Source organism: Pteropus alecto, unplaced genomic scaffold (assembly GCF_000325575.1).
Source record: "Pteropus alecto unplaced genomic scaffold, ASM32557v1 scaffold79, whole genome shotgun sequence".
NCBI classification, from domain to species: domain Eukaryota; kingdom Metazoa; phylum Chordata; class Mammalia; order Chiroptera; family Pteropodidae; genus Pteropus; species Pteropus alecto.
In genome coordinates this window covers 21628112-21647111 of record NW_006494612.1, presented here as the reverse complement: position 1 = coordinate 21647111, position 19000 = coordinate 21628112, and the positions used below count along the sequence as shown (strand labels likewise).

The 19000-nt window shown below is 39.1% G+C and overlaps 1 protein-coding gene across 3 annotated transcripts in view; it reads left to right on the top strand.

Moving 5' to 3' along the window:
• Positions 1-304: 304 nt before the first annotated feature.
• The window catches only part of STX7 (syntaxin 7), a 56700-nt gene continuing 38004 nt past the window's right edge, over positions 305-19000 (top strand). For all 3 annotated transcript variants that reach the window (XM_025042422.1, XM_006926178.3, XM_015600125.2), the window contains exons 1-2: positions 305-427; positions 5174-5324. In XM_025042422.1, the coding sequence (XP_024898190.1) occupies positions 5240-5324 (85 nt within the window). In that variant the 5' untranslated portion in view covers positions 305-427; positions 5174-5239. The remainder of the gene's footprint in view (positions 428-5173; positions 5325-19000) is intronic.

The following is a 19000-nucleotide window of genomic DNA, read 5'->3' as shown; positions in this document are numbered from 1 at the left end:
ATTTGCGTTCGTATTTTTTACTGGAGCTGTGAATACGGTGTACTGCAGTATGAGGGTTAGGAAATAAGACAGGCAGGAGGCCGGCATTATAAAGAAGACAGCTGCCTTCCATTCCCTCCACTCTTTTTGCAAGCAAGCTAAGGCGTTCACCATCTATATGTCAGTCCTCAAAGAATACCTCCCTTGCAATTTTGGTGATAGCCCCCATTCCCTAGTTTATGAACGAAGGGGCGGGAGAGGGCCGCTGTCACTCAGTCCCCCGGCCAATGGGAGGGAAGCGAGCCCCGCCTTCTTCCTGGGCTGTGCTGCGGGCATGCGCAGTGGGCATCCCAACGCCACCACCCATCCGCTGAGAATTGTAGCTGGGGGTTTTGGAGCCGTTGGGTTCACACAGCTGGAGCAGGAGGAGGAAGCCGAGGAGGTCCGGGTAAGAGGACCTTGGGGAGGGAGGGTGCCTGGCCGAAGCCCCAGAGTCCCGTTGTCCCGGCGGCTGCGGCGCCTCCTTGTTTGTACACGTTGTCAAGTGGCCGCCGCCCTGCGTTGTGCGGCAGGCGCTCGTGGGGCGGAGTGGGGACCCTCCCCAGCTCCCAGAGCGCCCGCTGCTCCCCACGCCCCCTGGCCTGGAGCGGGTTCGCGGCGCGGTCAGGCGGCGGGGCCGGGCAGCAGGCCAGGCAGCCGGGCCAGTCCGGCCAACCCGGCCAGCTAGACGCCTGCAGTCCCGCCGCCTCCCTTGGCTACCACCCCCGGGAGCCCCGGGCAGTGCTCGCCCAGGCGCACCTGCGGGCTGCGCGCACCCTGGCGGGACCGGCCCTGGAGCCTGCTCCGGCCAGCTCAGGAATCCAGCTTCTGCCCTGAGCAGGACACGAGTCGACCTCTTCCTCTTTTTAACTCACAGATTTAGAAAACACATTTTAAAGTTATCTTCCCGGATATAGAGGAACTGAAAATATATGGCTATTGTAGAAAAGGAACCATATACGTTTATTTAGGGGCTCCTCGTAGTTGATTTTCTATTTGGCTTGATAACGCTAACTTTCCTTGATCTTCTTAGTACATGTCATTGATGGGTTTATAGAAAGAACTTTAAAAATACATAAAATATTTCAAGATGCCTCTCTCCTCTTTTTAGGTTCTTACTTTCTTTAAATTAAAACAAAGAAAAAATAACATTGCCGTTCTGGTCAAATGCTCTATCTTTCTCAAGTTTCTAGTATTTGCTTGGCTCTTCTATACATACATTGATTTCTTTTTCATTCCAATTGATGTATTCTGACTAAAACTATATATAATTTAAAACTCGTGTATCCTGACTATAACTATATATAATTTAAAACTTGCACAGAATCTGAAAGAAAAGGAAATGATTATGAAATGCTGTTCTGTTTAGTAATGTTGGAAATGGGGCTGGCCTGAGCCTCACCCAAGCATAAACTGAAAGTGGTGATAAACTGTGTCTTATGATGTGAACAGGCCTCTGCTTTATAGGCCACTTTGAGAAGTTTCTCTCAAACTTGTGACTAGTTAAGAATTATGCTCAAGTTTCAAAGTTTCTGTAGAAGTTAATATGATACCATTATTAACTCATTAACATCTACATCATTTTTCTTCAGATATTTTACTTCTGTTTCTCTGGATAACAAAGTCTGACCTAATTTTGGTTAGAATCCCAAACTTTAGCCAAGTGCCGGTGATTAAAAAGTAAATAAAACACTTGCAGTAAGTCTGAGTAAAGTTTGTTGTAATTCCATTTAATTTGGAAGTTTAGTATATGAAAGGGTGAAAAATAATCTTTGGTATTGTGAACTAAAACCAAAAATATAATTATTTAACAGATGGAAGAGCTAAGCTAATGAATATGGTTAATCTAGTTGGTATAGAGAATGCTCAGGTCTGTAATCACCCTCACATTCATGGATCATCTATGCACCCGACACTGTGAATTCCACGGATGACAAGGTTGTCTCCCTCATATTTATATTCCAGAGGCAGGGATAGATAATGAACAATATACTAGCTAGATCATTTTAAATGGCGATTAGCACATGATGCAGTAAGTTAGGTTAACAGATTGAGACAGGGGTGGCAACATCTCACTTCAGATAGGAGTGGCCACTGAAGGCTTCTCTAGTATGTGATGAGACCCTTGCTGGGAAAAAAGGAGCTAGTCACATGGAGATCATGGGAAGAGGGGTCTAGGGATAGGAAATTGCATCAAGCACAGGCCTCAAGGCAGCAGTAAGCCTGGAACATTCAGGATATGAAAGAATGCAGTAAAATTCGGTATCTTAGAAATGGTGATATTACGCTCAAACTGGTTGGTTGTTCTTAGGAAATAGGTACATTTATTCATTCCATTTGAGCACCTTTCATGTAGCCATGTACTGAGAATAGAGCAGTCTACATAATAAGACTGCTTGCCTCTCATTATTTGATTTATATAAAGACCTGTAAAAATATATAAAATATTTCAAGATGCCCTGTCTTTCTTGTTTTTAGGTTATTACTTTCTTTATATTCAGATATTTAAAAAAAAAAAAAAAACCATTGCTTTTTATGTGAAATGCTTATTTTGACAAGTATGTTTTTACATTTGGGGGCACAAAGTAGAGGGAAGTCCACTGCTTTATGCTGGCGCTCTTAAGAAAGTAAAACTTTTTGCTTTATGTATAGGTGTATTTGTGTATGCCCCTTGAGAAAGTACATAAATAAGAAAAAAGGAACATTTCCTCATTCAATGTGTGTGTGTTGGCTGTGAGCCAGTTTTTTTAGATACTTGATAGGGGGAAAGGAAAAAGAAAGATGTCATTGAGTCAGGAAAAAATTGCCTCTGTCCATGCAGTAGCATATTATTTGGCAATAAAAAGAATGAAGTGTTGATTCATGCCGCAATATAGATGGACCTTGAAAACATGCCAAGAGAAAGAAGCCAGTCACAAAAGAACATGTATGATTCCATTCATATGAAATGTACAGAATAGGCAAATCTTTGAAGACAAAGTAGATTGATTAGTGGTTGCCTATAGATGGGGAGGTTGGAGAGCAAGGGGGAGTGACTTCTAATGGGTATGAGCTTTTTTGTAGTGTAATGAAGTGTTCTAAATGTGATGTGGTGATGGTTGCACAACTTTGTGAATATTTTAAAACACCATAGAATTGTAAACTTTAAATTGGTGAATTGTATATGTGAATTATATTTCACTAAAGCCCTTATTGGAAAAAAAAAAAAAAAGATACAGAATTTAGAGATCCAGTTGATGTTTTTGTAGGATGCTTGGGATAGTGTTGGTCTCATTGAATCCCCAGGTCCGTTCTTGTTCTGTTAGGGCCCCAGTGCTTTTGTGGCTGCAGGCCCAAGTCCAACCGCTACCTGGAAGGTAATGTATACCTGCCACTCTGTCTGAGTTCAAGTTTGAATTTACCCTTTTATAAAATTGGAGTCCGTCTCTAGGACTTGGTGAGGTCCAGAGGGCCCAAAATAGATAAATTAGACCTGCAGCTCGATGAAGGAGAATGGAGAGCATCTAAAAGCTCCCAGGGACTCCACGGCGGCCAGGTGCATTCCACGATGTGCCAGTTTCAGGCACAGCACTAGAACTTTTCTACCCATTGTAACAGTTCAGCCGTTGTCTTTTCTGCCAGCACTGATCCTTAAAACAAAGACGCATATTTCCTTGGGGCCTCTTCTTGCCTACCAGAAATCTCCAGTGGTTTCTTATCGCACTATATTCAAACTAAACCTAGCACCCAGAGTCCACCCTCTTCTGTGACATTAGTTTTGTGTGGTAGCCAAGCTTAGGTAGCTTTGAAACCAAAACTCTGGGATTAGATCTTACCCCTGCCTGGTGGGTGCGCTGGGTTACATTTCCAGTTACTTAATCTTTATAAGCCACAGAATTCGCTCATCATTAAAACAAGGTTTATTTGCTACTACCTATTTTAAAGGGGAGGCTTCGAATATTAGACAATCTGTGTGAAATGCTTTTCATTTCACAGATATGCAACGAATGTTAAGTTATTCTTCTCTCTTTCTGTGTTGTCTCTCACTTGTCCCAGCCATGAATCATCTGACCCAGGAGTTGGCCAGGAACCTCCCCTTCCTTTGGTAAATGGCACACTGTGGTTGCCCTGTCCACATGTGCTAGGTCTATGCACCCTGGCTGTTTGATTGTTAGACAGGTTTACTTCTAAGTCACACATCTTAGTTGTTTTGTTTATTTGCTTACAGCTTCCAAGTGCTTCTTTTAATGGTGGGCCTGTGGCAGACTCGTAGCAGAGAGAGCTGGCTTACAAGTCGACTGCCTACAGTTTTGCGGTATTCGTTGCATACTCAGTGAAAAGACAGTGTAGGAGTAGTTGAAATTCTTTGTTGTGCACAGTCCTATGCATAGGACATCCCTTTTCATCCTTTCTTTTCAAACTCAGCGGTATGGGTGGGTTGGAGAAGAAAAGAACCTCATCTTACCTCCTTCCTCCAGCAGCATCCCGGCCTAGCTTCCTGTCCTAAGATGCTGGCTTCTGGAAGAGGAGTGTTGTTCTCCTTGCTCTGTCAGGAAGGTATATATGTGATGAGCATTTTACAGGGCATTCTTTTTTTCAAATTTGACTTTTTTTCTCATTAAAATTAAGGGATCCATTAATCGTTATGTTCCTGAACTGTTCCTATGTGTGTTAAATTAGATATAATAATGAAATTTCAAGGCATAGCCTGAAGTCTGTGTTCCTTTTAATAAATATTTAAATACCATTTCCATCCCAGGAATCGTTTTAAATGTTGGAGAAAGATAAATGGAATGTGGGCCCTGCCTTATAGTTGCTCACGGTTTAGTTAAAGAGAAAACATATAAACAATTAAAATTATACACAGAAAAAGAATTTAATAACTCTTCCTTAGAGACATCAGAGAAGTTCAAAGGGAATGTGCAATTCGAACCTTATTTTATTTAACATGTTTAACTCAACTCTGTCCTTTAAACGTCAAGTTGGTTGGTTGGTTGGTTGGTTGGTTGGTTTTGACATAAGCATTTTTACTATTTGTTGTGCCCCTTCGATAGATTTCAGCCCCCCGTTTGGTTAATCAGGTTTGGACTTGTAACCTCCCAAACTGACAGTGTGGAAAATACAAGCCATTAGCTTCAAAAATACAATTGTGTGACTTTTCTTTTATGTTATTTAGATGACTGCTTAGAAATCTGCACAGTCCACCAACATCTGATGAAATTAGTGAATAAGCAACTCAGCCATGTCTTACACTCCAGGAATTGTTGGCGACCCCACCCAGCTGGCCCAGCGTATCTCTTCCAACATCCAGAAGATTACACAGTGTTGTGAGTTGAGTTTTAAATTGACTTCACTGTTTTCAATTCTTAACTGACTTGATGGAGGTTTATAAAAGGACAACTACTAGTGATTGAGAAGGGGAAGAGAATTTCTCTATGATCAGATTTTAAAAGAGTAGAACTCTTTAGAATGAATATAAGAAATAATTATATTAGAAGAGATAACACTTAACTGCATTTTTCTTTAGGGCGTCAGGCACATAACAACACGCAATTTCATTAATGAAATAAAGATTTAAAATGGTAAATACTTATGTTTGCTTTAAAACTGTCCGGTTCTAGATGAGGTTAATGAGATGACTAAATCTCATATATCTGGAATGGGGAGCATTATCGAGATTTTAAGGAATCTTGATAAAAGTATGTTTATTAAAAAAATCTGACTGGATATGGTTTAGGTTAATTTTATAAGGAGTAAATACGTGCTACGTTATTAAGGAGCAGGGAAGAACTAAGGGAGGGATATTTTTATCTATTGAGGCTGACATACAGTACAAGATAACTGTCTGGATTCTCCTGAAATCATCCTTTGCTATATATGTCAAAGACAGAATACTAGTAGACTGATCCAGTATGGTATTTTATTAGAAATTATTACTCAGAATATATACAAGGATTAAAAAAAAAGTCACTAGCAGAATTAAGCTGATAGATTTTGTTTTGTTTTGTTTTTTGTTCCCAAGTTACAGCTAATCACATACCTGGATGATTCTAGTCAACTTGTGGTCAGTATTTTGGCCCTCTGGGCATTACCTGAACTCTTTCGGACTGTTAGTATAATTTTATTCTTCAGCCTACTTTGTTAAGGCTCCTCTCTTTACCAGAATGCTAATATACTGTGGAAATAAGGAATGTTTTCAGATGACCAAGCTGTGTTTCTTTATCTAATTATTAACTTCCCAACAGTTGTTACCCTACGTGCATATTTAAATGAGATTTCAGTGTGTTGGGACAAAGAGAGTAAGATTACAGATGGTTCTAAAAAAGTGCCCCTGTGCACAGCTGTGTAAAATAACCCTTATTTGGGTTAATTCTTGTTTTCTTTGGCTATTCTTAGAGGAGCAAGGAAGTGAGTAGTGTAGGGGTGGCATGTTGTCCACAGCAGGGACGATAGAAATGGCACATCCAGGGTTGCTCGTTTTTGTCCCAGGGTAACCAGCATTGGCTCCACTTTGTTCTTCCACTTCGTATCTGTTCTGATGAGAGCTAAAATGGCCTCTCTGTTTTGTGGCTTCCTTGCTACTAGATAAAAATAGTGCTGGCCTGCCTCAGGCTACATGTGAAAATTAAGAGAGCTTATAATTTTATTTTACATGTGTGGTAAATCAAGACCTTTATGTATGAAAGGAGGCTAGGAGGCCTTCCTCTAAAGAATAGTGCAGGTATCCTCAAGCTGCACACCATCAGGAACTTTGGGAAGCAGAAGAGGTAACTGTAGTATAGTGAGATTATAGAGGCAGTAAGCACTTAGTGGTATGAAAGATACACTGGTTGGAGATTTCGTGTGAGCTTGAACTGAAAGGAGGTAAAGGTTAACTTAAATCAGGTTATGCTCCCTGAGAGATTAATTGATTCAGCTAGATAAGAAGTGATAAATTGGGCCAGAGTTGCATATTCATGGCATAGTTGATAGCTAAGTATGTGGCTATACTGCAATTCAGGGCAGTCTTGGAGTGCGTGGGACAGTGGCGATAATACCCACAACTGTGCCTTGTAAAGACGTGTTAAGATGAGTTTTCAACCATCAGAAGGTACAGTCACCACCTTCAGATATTTGAAGCACTGTCTTGTGTAAAGCATAAGAAGCGTATTCTGCATGATTATAAATACCTCCACAAATGAACAGAATCTACAGTAGTTGGATGTCAGCTTGAGAAGGAATAAGGACTCTTGAATAAGCCAGGTTGTTCAGGGATGGAAATGCCTACCTTAGGAGATGTGTGATCCCTGTTATACGTGACCAGCTTGTGGTGGTTAGATATTTCAGGTCTGTTATTAAGTTTTAAACACTATAATAATGGTTCAGACTAAGTGACTTTTAATTTTGGTAGTCTTTTTTTTATTCACTGTTCCAGACCTTGGGAATCCAGCAGTAAATAAGATTCACATGGCCCTGGTCTCCTGTAGTTTACAGTATAAGGAGAACACAGATGGTAAAAAAGAAAAAATAAATTCATGAACAATGTAATTTTCTATGAAGAAAATAAAATGAGAGTGATGTGAGAGCAGGAGACTAGGAGAAAGCTGCCTTAGCTTAGATGGTCTCCTGAGCGAGGATGAGAAGAGGCCGGTAATGAGAAGGTACTGAAACCACAATCTGGGAAAAGATGTTTGCATATGACTAAAAAGTAATATGCACAGTGCAAATGATTCCCACTAATCAATTAGAAAAAAGCAAAAAATGAGGAAAATAGGCAAAAAAAAAAAAAAAATCCAGTGTGAAATAGCACTTAAAGCAAGAGTGGCCAGGAATGAAATCAGACATGGCTGAGCAGGTCACCCAGAGCTTTGGAGACCATATAGGGAGTTTAGATTTCATTTTAGGAGGCAGGGAAGAGATATAATCAAGTATGCACTTTGAAAAGATGACTTTGGCTGCTGCTTATAATATAGATTTTGGAGAAATAGAAGGAGGACACCTTGACCATCACAGGAGTCTGATGAAAGAAATACTGGCTTGCACCAGGGATGGTAGCATTGGGGACAGAGAGAAATGATGAATGTTCGCTGGAGGCAGAGCCAGCAGGACTTGCTGATGAATGTGGATGGATCGAGAGAGAGAGAGAGAAAGGAGTCCAGGATGACTCCATGGTTTTTGCATTGAGCAACCAAGCGAATGATGATGAGTTTGTTCTTAGATGGGAAGGACTGCAGTTGAGGAGAAATGGGGAGAGTTTGTTTTGGCCAAGTAAATTTTGAGATGTCTTTTAAACATCTATTTTAGATATATGAATTAGGAGTTCAGAATGTTATCAGAGTATAAATGGAATTTAAAACCATAGGTCTAAAATAATCACAAAGACGAGTTTAGTTAAGAGAAGAGAGCCGGAGCATTAAAAAATGTAGAGATCAGGAAGGCAGGGAGAAAACAGCATAAAGAATCAGAGAAGTGACCAGTGAGATAACAGGGAAATCAGGATATGGTGGATTTCCAGAAAAAATAAAAATAAAAAAAAGTGTTTCAAGACTTAGTGTGAGGTATCATCTGTGTCTAATGTTGCTGAGAGACTAAAGTAAAAGCAGAGAATTGGATCAGGCAGACTGGTGAGTTTGAAAAGCGCCATCTCATATCCATGTTGCAAGTGTAGATAGAGAAAAGGTGGAAGAAGGACCAACCACTTTGATTTAAAGAGACTTCCCAGAATCCAGCTCACCTTTGCTTCTATTATTGACCAGAATTTAGATATAGTCATATAGCTACACCTAACTGCTGGGAAGTTACTACCTTCCTAGCAATGTGCTCACTAATGGAGATTGCTTCATTGAGAGAGAAGGGAAAAATTAATATTTAGTAAGCAACTGGCAGATTGTTCCATGGAAGTAGAAAGAGGGTCAAAGAACGGTTTGTATTTTCCCACTACAAAAGAACTGTCTATGAAGGCTAGAGGGGAAGGGGAATGGATCTTGAGTGTCTGGTTCACCTTCATCCACTGTACAGAGTCATGTGGTGTAGACAGTAAGCATGACGGGTGCAGACGGGGAGTTCCTGTTTAAATGGACTGTTTTTAAACAAAATAGGAGGCAAAGGCATGGAATGGAAAGAGAGGCTGGCAGAAGTTTATGGAAAGAAGAGAAAGTGATTACTTGTAATTTTGACAATTGAGAGAGTTGACATGCCTCAGAATTAGAGAAGGGTTGATGTCAGGTTGAGTATTCATTTGAGATTTGGGGTCCTGAATTTAGTGAAGCCAGTTTTCACTGTATTTTTTATAATTCTAAGAGTCAGTGTCTGAATACAGGGAAGTTTAGATATAGTTAGTTATTATTAAAAAGTTAACCTCTGATCCAGTGTGTGTCACTGATAACAGGCATAAAGAAATCACATGGAAGCGAAAGGCAGAAGTGTGAAATTTCAGTTCACTTTTTTTTTCTCCATCTGGTAATGCTAATAATACTGGATGTGATTGAATAAAATGTACTTTGTACCACATTTAGGTTCTCTCTTCACACTGTATTTGCATCTTTTGAATTTGGGTCTGTACAAATTATCTAGTTTTACAAAAGATACCTAAGGAGAGGATGCTGTAAGTAAGGTAATACCCTTATAGTTAGAGTATGTGTGTCTGTTCAACTAAAGCACGGCAGTAGGAAGTTCATGCTCATATTAGTTTTGACATAGATCATTGAAAACTTGCATAATATTGAGTTGTTTGCACCAAAAAAGAAAATAGCAATCACAAAAAGATTTGTGATTCTTGGAGGAACTCAAAAGATCAGAGTTGGTTATTTTTTTTAACTACTATATATTCTGTCAGTTCTGTTTTGCAGAGAATGACATGGATGAAACAAAATGTATTTAAACTTTTTTCCCTTATTTTGTTAAAAATAATCTATAGCATTGTCAATTTGCTTTACTAGTAAAGTATTTAAACCACATTACAGTAATGTAATTTATATTAAATATTTAAATATGAATACTTGAATATAAAATAGAAATAGATTATGTTAAAATAATATAGCTTTTTAAAGAATAGACCTTTATAAGGGATATCTGTGAAGTATTTAAAATGATTAAGAAAACGTTTTTATCCTATGAGAGAAGGTGTTCTGTTCTTTCAGAGTCAGCGAGGTATTTGTGCCCCCAGCGCTCCATCCTTTGCCTGTGGCATAGGCAGTAGTCTCTGTTATTGGCCTTGACATGGCATCCAGTCTTTCTCAGCCCAGTGCTCCAGGCAGCCATTCCCAGTGGACTGAAGTTGGCATGTAAATTAAACCATTTGTTATCCCAGGTCTAGAAGGTCATTATGCATCAAAGAAATGCTTAGATTTAGTTCTCAAACTTTGAATTGAGATGCCCCAAAGTAACATTTTTGTTAGCAGTATCTGGAAATGGGATATACACTCATTTACCCTTTTCTTTGAGACAAACTCTTACCAGTGATTTATGGTACAAGGATAAGCAAGGCTTTGTGGGTTGAAATGCTGAGCCTGTTACATAAAGTAAGCCCGAATAGGATATGTTCACAGGGGCCATTCATCTTTGCACAAACAATATAGAAAAAGGTATTCAGGACATACAGGACAAACAGAAAGATCTCATGTTTTTGAAAGAAGCAGAATAAATACATTGAGATCCATCATATAAATTAGAGATGGGTTTTTTAACTTTTAAAAAAGTGGATGTATCATATATATAGAATAGTACATCAATTATTAGCGAGTAGTGCAGCATATTATCTGTTACTATACCACACATGTCAAGAAATTGAACCTTACAAGCCCCCTAAAGTCCTTCTCATGTTTATACTCCTTCCATGCTCTCTAAAGATAACTATTGTCCTAACTGCTAACATCACTAATTTTCCTGGTTTTTTAACTTTATCTAATAGAATCAAGTATTATGTTTTATATTAGACTTCTTTCTCTCATTAGGTTTGTACAATTCATCCGTGTTGTTGCATTTGGTTGTAGGTCATTTGTTTTCATTATTGTATAGTATTCCATATTCAGACATACCATAATCCATCGATTCTTTCCACTGTTGATGGACATTTGGAGTGTATCTGTTTTAGTGTTTTGTTTTTTGCTGTTATGAATAATACTGGACATTCTTGTACATTCTTTGGTCTCGTGTGTACTTGGGAATTGGGTTGTTGGGTCATAAGATATGTGTGTGTTCAGCTATAAAAGATACAGCTATATAGTCACCTGCAGTAGTTATACCAGGTTATACTCCCACCAGCCAGTGTATCAGAGTTTGTATTGCTCCAAATGCTTGCCGACATTTGGCATTTACAGTCTTTCACATTTTACTCATAGTCGTATCTCGTTGTGATTTGTATTGTGATTTTCTGATCAGACTTACCAGAATATCTCTGAGTTAGGAAAATCAATGAGACTGCAGGAAAAGTTTCTAATCAGGCACACACTTTGTGTGTGCATACATATTTCCTGAAATCAGATCCAAAGAGCAATGTGACCTTGAGTAAGCTATTTAACTTTCTAGGACGTGATTTCCTTGTATATATTTTCTGTGGGCTGGATTATGGTCTTCCAACTTTAACACAGGCTATAATTTTACCAAAGTTTTAAAGAATCCTGAAAGCTCTTCTAACACATGTAAAATTATTCTTTTTTGTTTATTAAGAGACCAGTTGCCATATCTGAACCCATACTGCATGATTTTAAAGTCCCATGATAGAAACAGTCATTCACAAGATTAGCTAGAGTCCCATTAAGACTTAGATATTATTTCTAAGTATTAAGAGGTGGGAGAGTTGCAGTCACAAGGGATTCTGGTGTCGGATTAACTAAGTTATGAATAGAAGGAAACTAGTAAATAGAAATGATAACAGCTGACCATGAAACATAATCCTTGAGATAAAATTTTCCCATATGGACATATAGTGTCTTCCCACCAGTGCTAATGAGCAGTCTAGAATTTGAGTTTTTTTGTTTTTTTAAGAATAATCTGAAAGAGGAAGATACAGAGTGGTTAACAGCCTTTGGAAAAAAGAAGAGAATAAATACACTGGTAACATAAAGTATACTTATTTGAATTTATAAGTTCAGAGGTTTTCTGCTAAAATACATGATTTATCGTGTGTGTGTGTGTGTGTGTGTGTGTGTGTGTGTGTGTGTGTGTGTGTTTTTTCCAGATTTGGGAAGGCAGAACTTTCCAGGGAGATATAAAATATGTGAAATTTAGCCCATGTTATAAAGGTTAAGGGAAGCTGATTAAAATATGTTTATATTGAATCTTCATTGTTCCATTTTTCATCCTTTAGCTCCAGTAGATTAAAGATGTTAATCCTACACAGTCTCGTTTAGAGTTGGAAAAAATATTGGTTTCTCTTGTGTGGCAACTAGGTTCTCATTCTCTGTATGTACTCTCCTTGTTAATTAAGAAGGATCAGTGCTTGGTTCTTGTCCCCATACGGTTCTTAGGACTGCGAGATGAAATACAAAGTCTATATAAAAATGTGAGCCATTTTGTTACTTATGAGAATGAATGCAATTCTTTTAATTAGAGTCTGGGGAAGGGGACACTTGTTTTTGTACCTTAACACATGAGTGCACAAAAGGGAAGCTAATCTCGACTTCTCTTTTTTGGTTCTAGGGCAAGCTTTTCTTGAAAAAAGGAGTTCCAGTTCTGAGCAGTTAATGGCTTTACTGGAACTGTGTGTCTTTACCCAGGGGTTGGGGATATATTTTTTTTCTGGGGTGGTCTGTTGGTGAACATTGGCAGATGAGAAGGCAATTTATAGAGACAAAGAAGTTGAAAGCTTATTTAGTTCATATTCTCTCTCTCTCTCTCTCTCTCTCTCCCTCTCGCTCTCTCTTCCTCTCTCTCTTTCTCATTCTCTCTTTCTCATTCTCTCTCTCTCTCTCTCTCTCTCTCTCTCACCCCCCTCCCCCTCTCTCCTTGTTCCCCTCTCTCAGTCTCTACTTGCCCCCCTTCCTCCCTCCTACAATGCTGTTTGATTGTTAGACAGGTTTACTTCTAAGTCACACATCTGAAAATATTTGTTTTTTTCCCCCTTGAGGAGAAAAACTTCAGTAGCTTTGATTCCGTTGTGATTTTCTACATGCCTGAAGTGTTGACATTAAACAGAGATAGGTATGGAAATTAATGTCTTAACCAAGGGAATTTTAACAGAGAGACTTTTTCTTCTCTCCAGTGACTTCTCCTATACAACCAAACATGAGTGTTGTTAATGACCAAATGTGAGTGAGCCCTTTTTGTTTTATGAATTAAAACTTTAAGCTATGGCTCCAGGATGCTTCAAGGAGCTTATTAATTCATTGCTCCTATATGTGTCATCTACCTGCTTCGCTTTGAACATGAACTTTCTTATTCTGAGGTCCAACCCCAAACCCGAGTGCTCTGTCTTCACTTTTCCATGTTCAGTCTAAGTACAGATCCTATTGGTTCTACTTGCCAAAATGGTCTATTTCTTTTCCATCTTTGCTATTACCACTCAGGTCCAAGCTGCTGCTATTTCTTCTTTGCATGACTGCAGCCTCCAGATTGTTCTCCCTGCTCCCATTCCTGCCTATCTACAGTCTATTCTTTACACTGGTGAATAGTAGCCACACAGTGGCAAAGGCTTAAAACTACAGTGACTTTGTGGGGCACTTAAAATCGAATGAAAATCCCTACCATGCCCCACAACATCCTCCAGGATCTGCTTCGTGCCCCCGTTTGTCATCTCCTACCACTCTACCCCTGGCAGCTGCAACTTCCCAGCCACATTGATCTTCCTTCTGCTTCTTGAATTGTCCTCAGTCTCACCTCAGTGCCTTGGCACTTGCTCTCTTCTGCTTCAGACATCTCAGTTCTTCACATGACTCTTGGCATTCAGTTCCCAGCCCAAGGGTCACTTCCTTAGAGATGTCTTCCCAGACCTGTCATTTTGTTTCCTTCAGTTTTTTTTCTCATGAACCTGTTTTATTTTTATAATGCCTTTTATCAGTAAGTTAAACAACGATAATTATTTATTGTTTTTTGTTTGTTTGTTTTTGCATTCCCTACTAACATGTCTGCTCCCTGAGAGAAAGGGCTTAGTATGTCTGTGCATACATCTGTACTGTAAGAACAGTGCCTGGCTTGAGTTGGCCTTCAATAAAATTGGAATGAATGACCTCAAATAGGTTACTCAGTGTATTCTAAGTACGTTTATCTATTTTTAAAAAGTGGAGTAAGCGTGCCTAGCACATAGTAGCCATTGGATAATTGTTTATTTTTCTTTCCTTTGACTTTATGGCAGCAGTTTCCTCTTACTCATTTGGTGATAAGATGCTAGCTTGTGAATTTTTTTCTAAGTGCCAACATTTTTTTTTTTTCTTATCTGGTCTGTAATCTTCTATAGCAGAGAATCATGTTTTTATGCATAATTATATTTCTCAAGAGCTTTGTAACAGAGACTATTAAGTATTTATTGGTTGACAAAGGCTAGAACAGAAATTTTCAGAAAAGCCAATATTATTCAAAGATGTGACACTGGAAGAAAGGAAGACAATTGAATAAGGTGGGAAGCTCTCATATGTCCTGACTGCAATGTAAAATTACCTTAACGAAGAAGAAACAAGATGTGTAAAGAAGTCGTAAAGGCACAGTTACCTTTTGTGACTTCAGTTCTTAAAAAGACAGTTACTGAATATGTGAACAGTGGAAAGAGAAAAAGGGAGGACTGAGAAGGGTAAGATCACGCTGTGGCTCGCCGGCCGGTGCAGCATTTTGAGTACTAGTGAGGATCCCGCTTCACATACTCGAAGGCTTCTCAGGCAGAAGAGGTTTCAACAGTTCTTATCTTCATCTCTTTGATCTTTTTTGTTGTTGTTTTTCACCAATTACTGAGCAGTATTTTTCATGGAAGAGTAATTGCTTTTTATATTTACTACAGACTTTTTTTCCTTAAAGCAGTTATTAATTAATTTGCTTATTAATTGACTTGGAACAATCTAAAGATCATACGAAATAGTGTTCTTTACATCCTGGTACATTTGTTTTTTTTCCAGTCTTCTTGTGATAGGGTCATTACCATGATCATTATTTGAAGAAACCATTGTTGCAGTAGCACATTATGGATGCTGAGTGTGGCCATCTACTTCTATGGGATAGTTTGGTCTTTATGCCATTTAAAGTCCAGGAGAATGCACACAGACATCATCAAGGTCCCCCACTGGCCTGTGGGCCGTTATTTTCCTGCTGCGGAATGTGGAAGCTGTTAGCTAAAAATCCAGCCAAGGCCTTCTTATTTGTGAATCCCCCAAAGGTGGCTATGCTGCCCGGGTGAGGGAGGAGAGCTGGGCAGAACGGTCTGGCCAGCTCCCGTGATTTTGGTTGTACAGCATTGCCTGTATTAGTCAAAAAACTGTTTTATTCAAAAATCTCATTCCAGAATGTGCCTTTCTCTTTCTTTCCTGAGTTCCTCTAGTTTCTACTTTGCCACTGCCTATTATCTGACAATCTCATCTATGGGCTCTTTTGTAATCTTCCTTTAAAATTACAATTGGCCTCATTGAGTGTTAAAAAAAAAAGTGTGTGGTGCTCTTTTGGGTTATAATTTTCACCTTATCTGTTTTTCTTCTGCTGTGTTCTCTTTGTGGGGAGTTTGCTATTCTTTTCCATATCTTTTCTTTTTTATATTCTTTTGTGTGGTTGCTGTATCTGTTCTTTTTTTGTAAGTCAGTGTAATGAGTTTGATTCTCCTGGCAAAAGAATGCCCTGGGGGGGGAGGGAAGTTCCCGGTTTCTCTGCCCAAGGACATTCTCTCTGTCCTGCCCTGAGGCACTATTTCTTTCCCTCTCTGCCTCTTTGAACCTGCCTGGCGGAGGGAGGTTCCCCCTCCAGTCCTGATGTGCCCCCCATCACTCCATGGCCCCAAGATGCACCGCCACCTCTTTTTAAGGTGTCTGCCTCCTCTTAGAGAAATGTGGTCCTTTCAGAGATTGGAGCCTGTGCCCCCTCCCTCCCCCCGCACCGAGTGTGGTCCAAGCCTCCCCTTTCTACCTCCCCTAACAGAGTGCCCTGCTGCTCTCTTCTGGAAGTGGATATTTGACATCTTGGCTCTCTGCCCCTCCCCCGCCCTTCCCATTACCCTCTGCAAACTTCCCTTATTCCCTACCACACGCATATGGCTTCTCACTCAGGATCTGCTCTTTTCTGTTGCTTTTGACTATATGTACATTTTTTGAGAATTTTTTTGTTGTCTTAATTTTTCTGAAAATGTAATTTTGGTTGGGCCCATCCCTCCTTTGTGTTCTGTATGACTTGAGTGGGAAAGAAGAGGGGAGATTCAGAAATAAACTTCTACTATGTTCCTATAGGAAGCAGAAATCCATTTTCAGTGTTTTAGCAACATATGAGTAGCGATGTCTCGGCAAATAGAACTGATCAGAAATTAGGACTGAGACTAGTAGTTTGGGAATTGCTGCCATGTAAACTGGAGGCAAACTTTGTTACATGGCCAACACCCGGCTGCTTTTGGAGCCAAAGGAGAATTATTGGGCCATCTGGTGATTGACAGGAAAGAAGCTTATCAAGAGGTGGGACAAGAAGGGGTCTGGAATGTTGGAAAATTGGAAGGAGTGGGACTTTACCTTTTTCCCTCCTCCCCCTTTTGAAATTCTTTTATTTTTTAAAGGACCGTTCTGTATTTTAAATCTACACTCTGCCATAAATAAAAACTAACAGTAAAGCAGGACTCTACGTAAGCAGACCGAGAACAACTGTTTTCAGAAAGCATGATAAAATACTTTACAATAAGCTGTCCATTTGTTAAAATAAAACTGTTGAAAACTCACAGGTCTTCAGATGGCGCATACAAGACAACCATGAAGAGGGAACAAAATGTGGTTCTGTCATTTTGTACTGTTCTCACATTTTTGAAAACCTAATTTTGCTTAGAGCATAGGTCTGTTCTACATTCTAAAATTCACATAGGTTGGTTTGTGTTTCCCTCAAGAACCACAGGATAGAGGCACTAATGACAATACAACTTTTGTTTCTAAGAATCTCTTTTAAACATATAACTTAAGAAGCAAAGAGGGAGTCCTAGATAAGAGTTTTCTTTCAGAGACAGGTTTTGAGCCTGCTTCACCAAGTCATTGCTTGTGTTTGCTGGTTACACAAATCTCTAGGGGCCACGTCCTCCCCTGAGATTTAGTTCTGATTCTAGAGTCTCATCAGGTAAACTGATCAGGTCCATGTGATAAAATGTTAGGACTGAATATCTTTGCTAAGAGAGCATGCCATGATCTAGTCATCTTAGAAATCCGAAGTATTGTTTACGTATAATTGTCAAATGACTTGTTTTTGTACTTTATTTTAAAGAACTGTGCCTTCAGATTTAATCCTTTATTAATCTACAGTATCTTTAAGATGCCCTAAATATTCACTTGGTTAACCTTTATGCCTTTCTACCTTTGAAGTATCTAGTTAGAAAACCAATAAGAAATTTAAAAATTAACTGTTCTAAATTTGAGATAGCTTTGTGGTAGCAGGATATGCCTTCAGGTGTTCCAGTGTTGAAAAGGAGAGCACAGCAAACCAGTGGGCTTGGCCCCTGGAGGCACTGCTCCACTTCAGACTCATCCTTGAGAAGATCCTTCATCTTCCTCCCTACCCCTTCTCCTCCAATTTGCGTCAGTTCTTTTACTCACAAAGAAAATAAGTTCCCTGTTCGGGTCACAAGACAGAGCATGAGATAGAGAGCCTATTTGGAAAAAAAGCCTGTAATTATTGTAGTTTTTCTTTCAGACTCTCTAGGGAGTTTCTCCACTTCCGATATGCTTTTTAGAATTATAATACACTTTTCGTGGTTTTTCTTGATATTGAAATAGACCAAGTTCATGTGATTTTTTTCTTAGAATCTTTTTGTGTTGATACAAATTTTCAATGAGCTGATATAGGCATTTTTCTCATGCAACATTATCTTATGCACCTTGTACTCTGTAATGAACTTAATGATTCTCTAATTATAATCAGATTACCAGTTTTCATGTATATCAACTTTAATACTACAAATTGCTGTTTAAAACAGGTTGAGGATTTGATAGATGAGGAAAGAGTCGAGTCTAAAACTGTGTCTTTTAATATTTACTTGTGTTTTCTAGTTCAGTTTCAATTATATCATTTGTATGTAACTAACTGCTAGATACTTGTCACTGTCAGGTAGCTAGCTGACTCTTCCCTCCTAAATATGGGATATAACTCACATGATGGATATTTATCATTATCTCTATAGTTTTCATAACTATATCAGAAATTAAGTTTTAGTACCCTCCTAAAGCATGGTTCACATCACTTAGTTATGTTAAGTAGAATATTTTTCATTTCTGACTTTGAAGAGAAAAACATAAGCCAGTTAGTTCATATGCTTAGCTCTCATTTATTGAGCTTTTATTATACCCAGTACCAGGTGCTTGTCTTCATTCTTCTCAGTTGAGATTCATGATAACTGAGAAGGAGGTGATATATTCTCCGTTTGACTGTTGCAGCAATTATAGCTTAGAGAGATTAGGTAAATTGTCCAAGGTCAGAGGCCAGGAATAAGTGAAGTCAGGCTGTCTGGCTCCACAGCTGCTTGCTGGTCAACATTAAACTTTACTACTTCTTCAGTGTGATGCAGATGAGGTTGAGTCAGAAGCTCAAAATCATGTGTCCAAGGGTTTTGCCAACCATTATTTTTTCTACGATTGGTTATTACAACTCCGAGTTATTTTGGGTTGAACAACAGAGATATTTTGTGCTAAAAGAGCAGATAGCTGTATTTTGCTCTTAGTCACAAGAGACGGTTATTTGAGGGCGCTCTGTGTGCCTGTTAGGGCTGGCCCAGAGAGCGAGCCCCTGCAGCCCGCCACTGTCACTGGTCAGACAGCGTCCTTACCGTTCCCTGATGAAGTATGACAGGTTGTCACATTCCATAGCCTTTGATACCAACTGTTGCCTACAATTTATTTATTTATTTATTTATTTTTAAATTTTGTTTTTATGACAA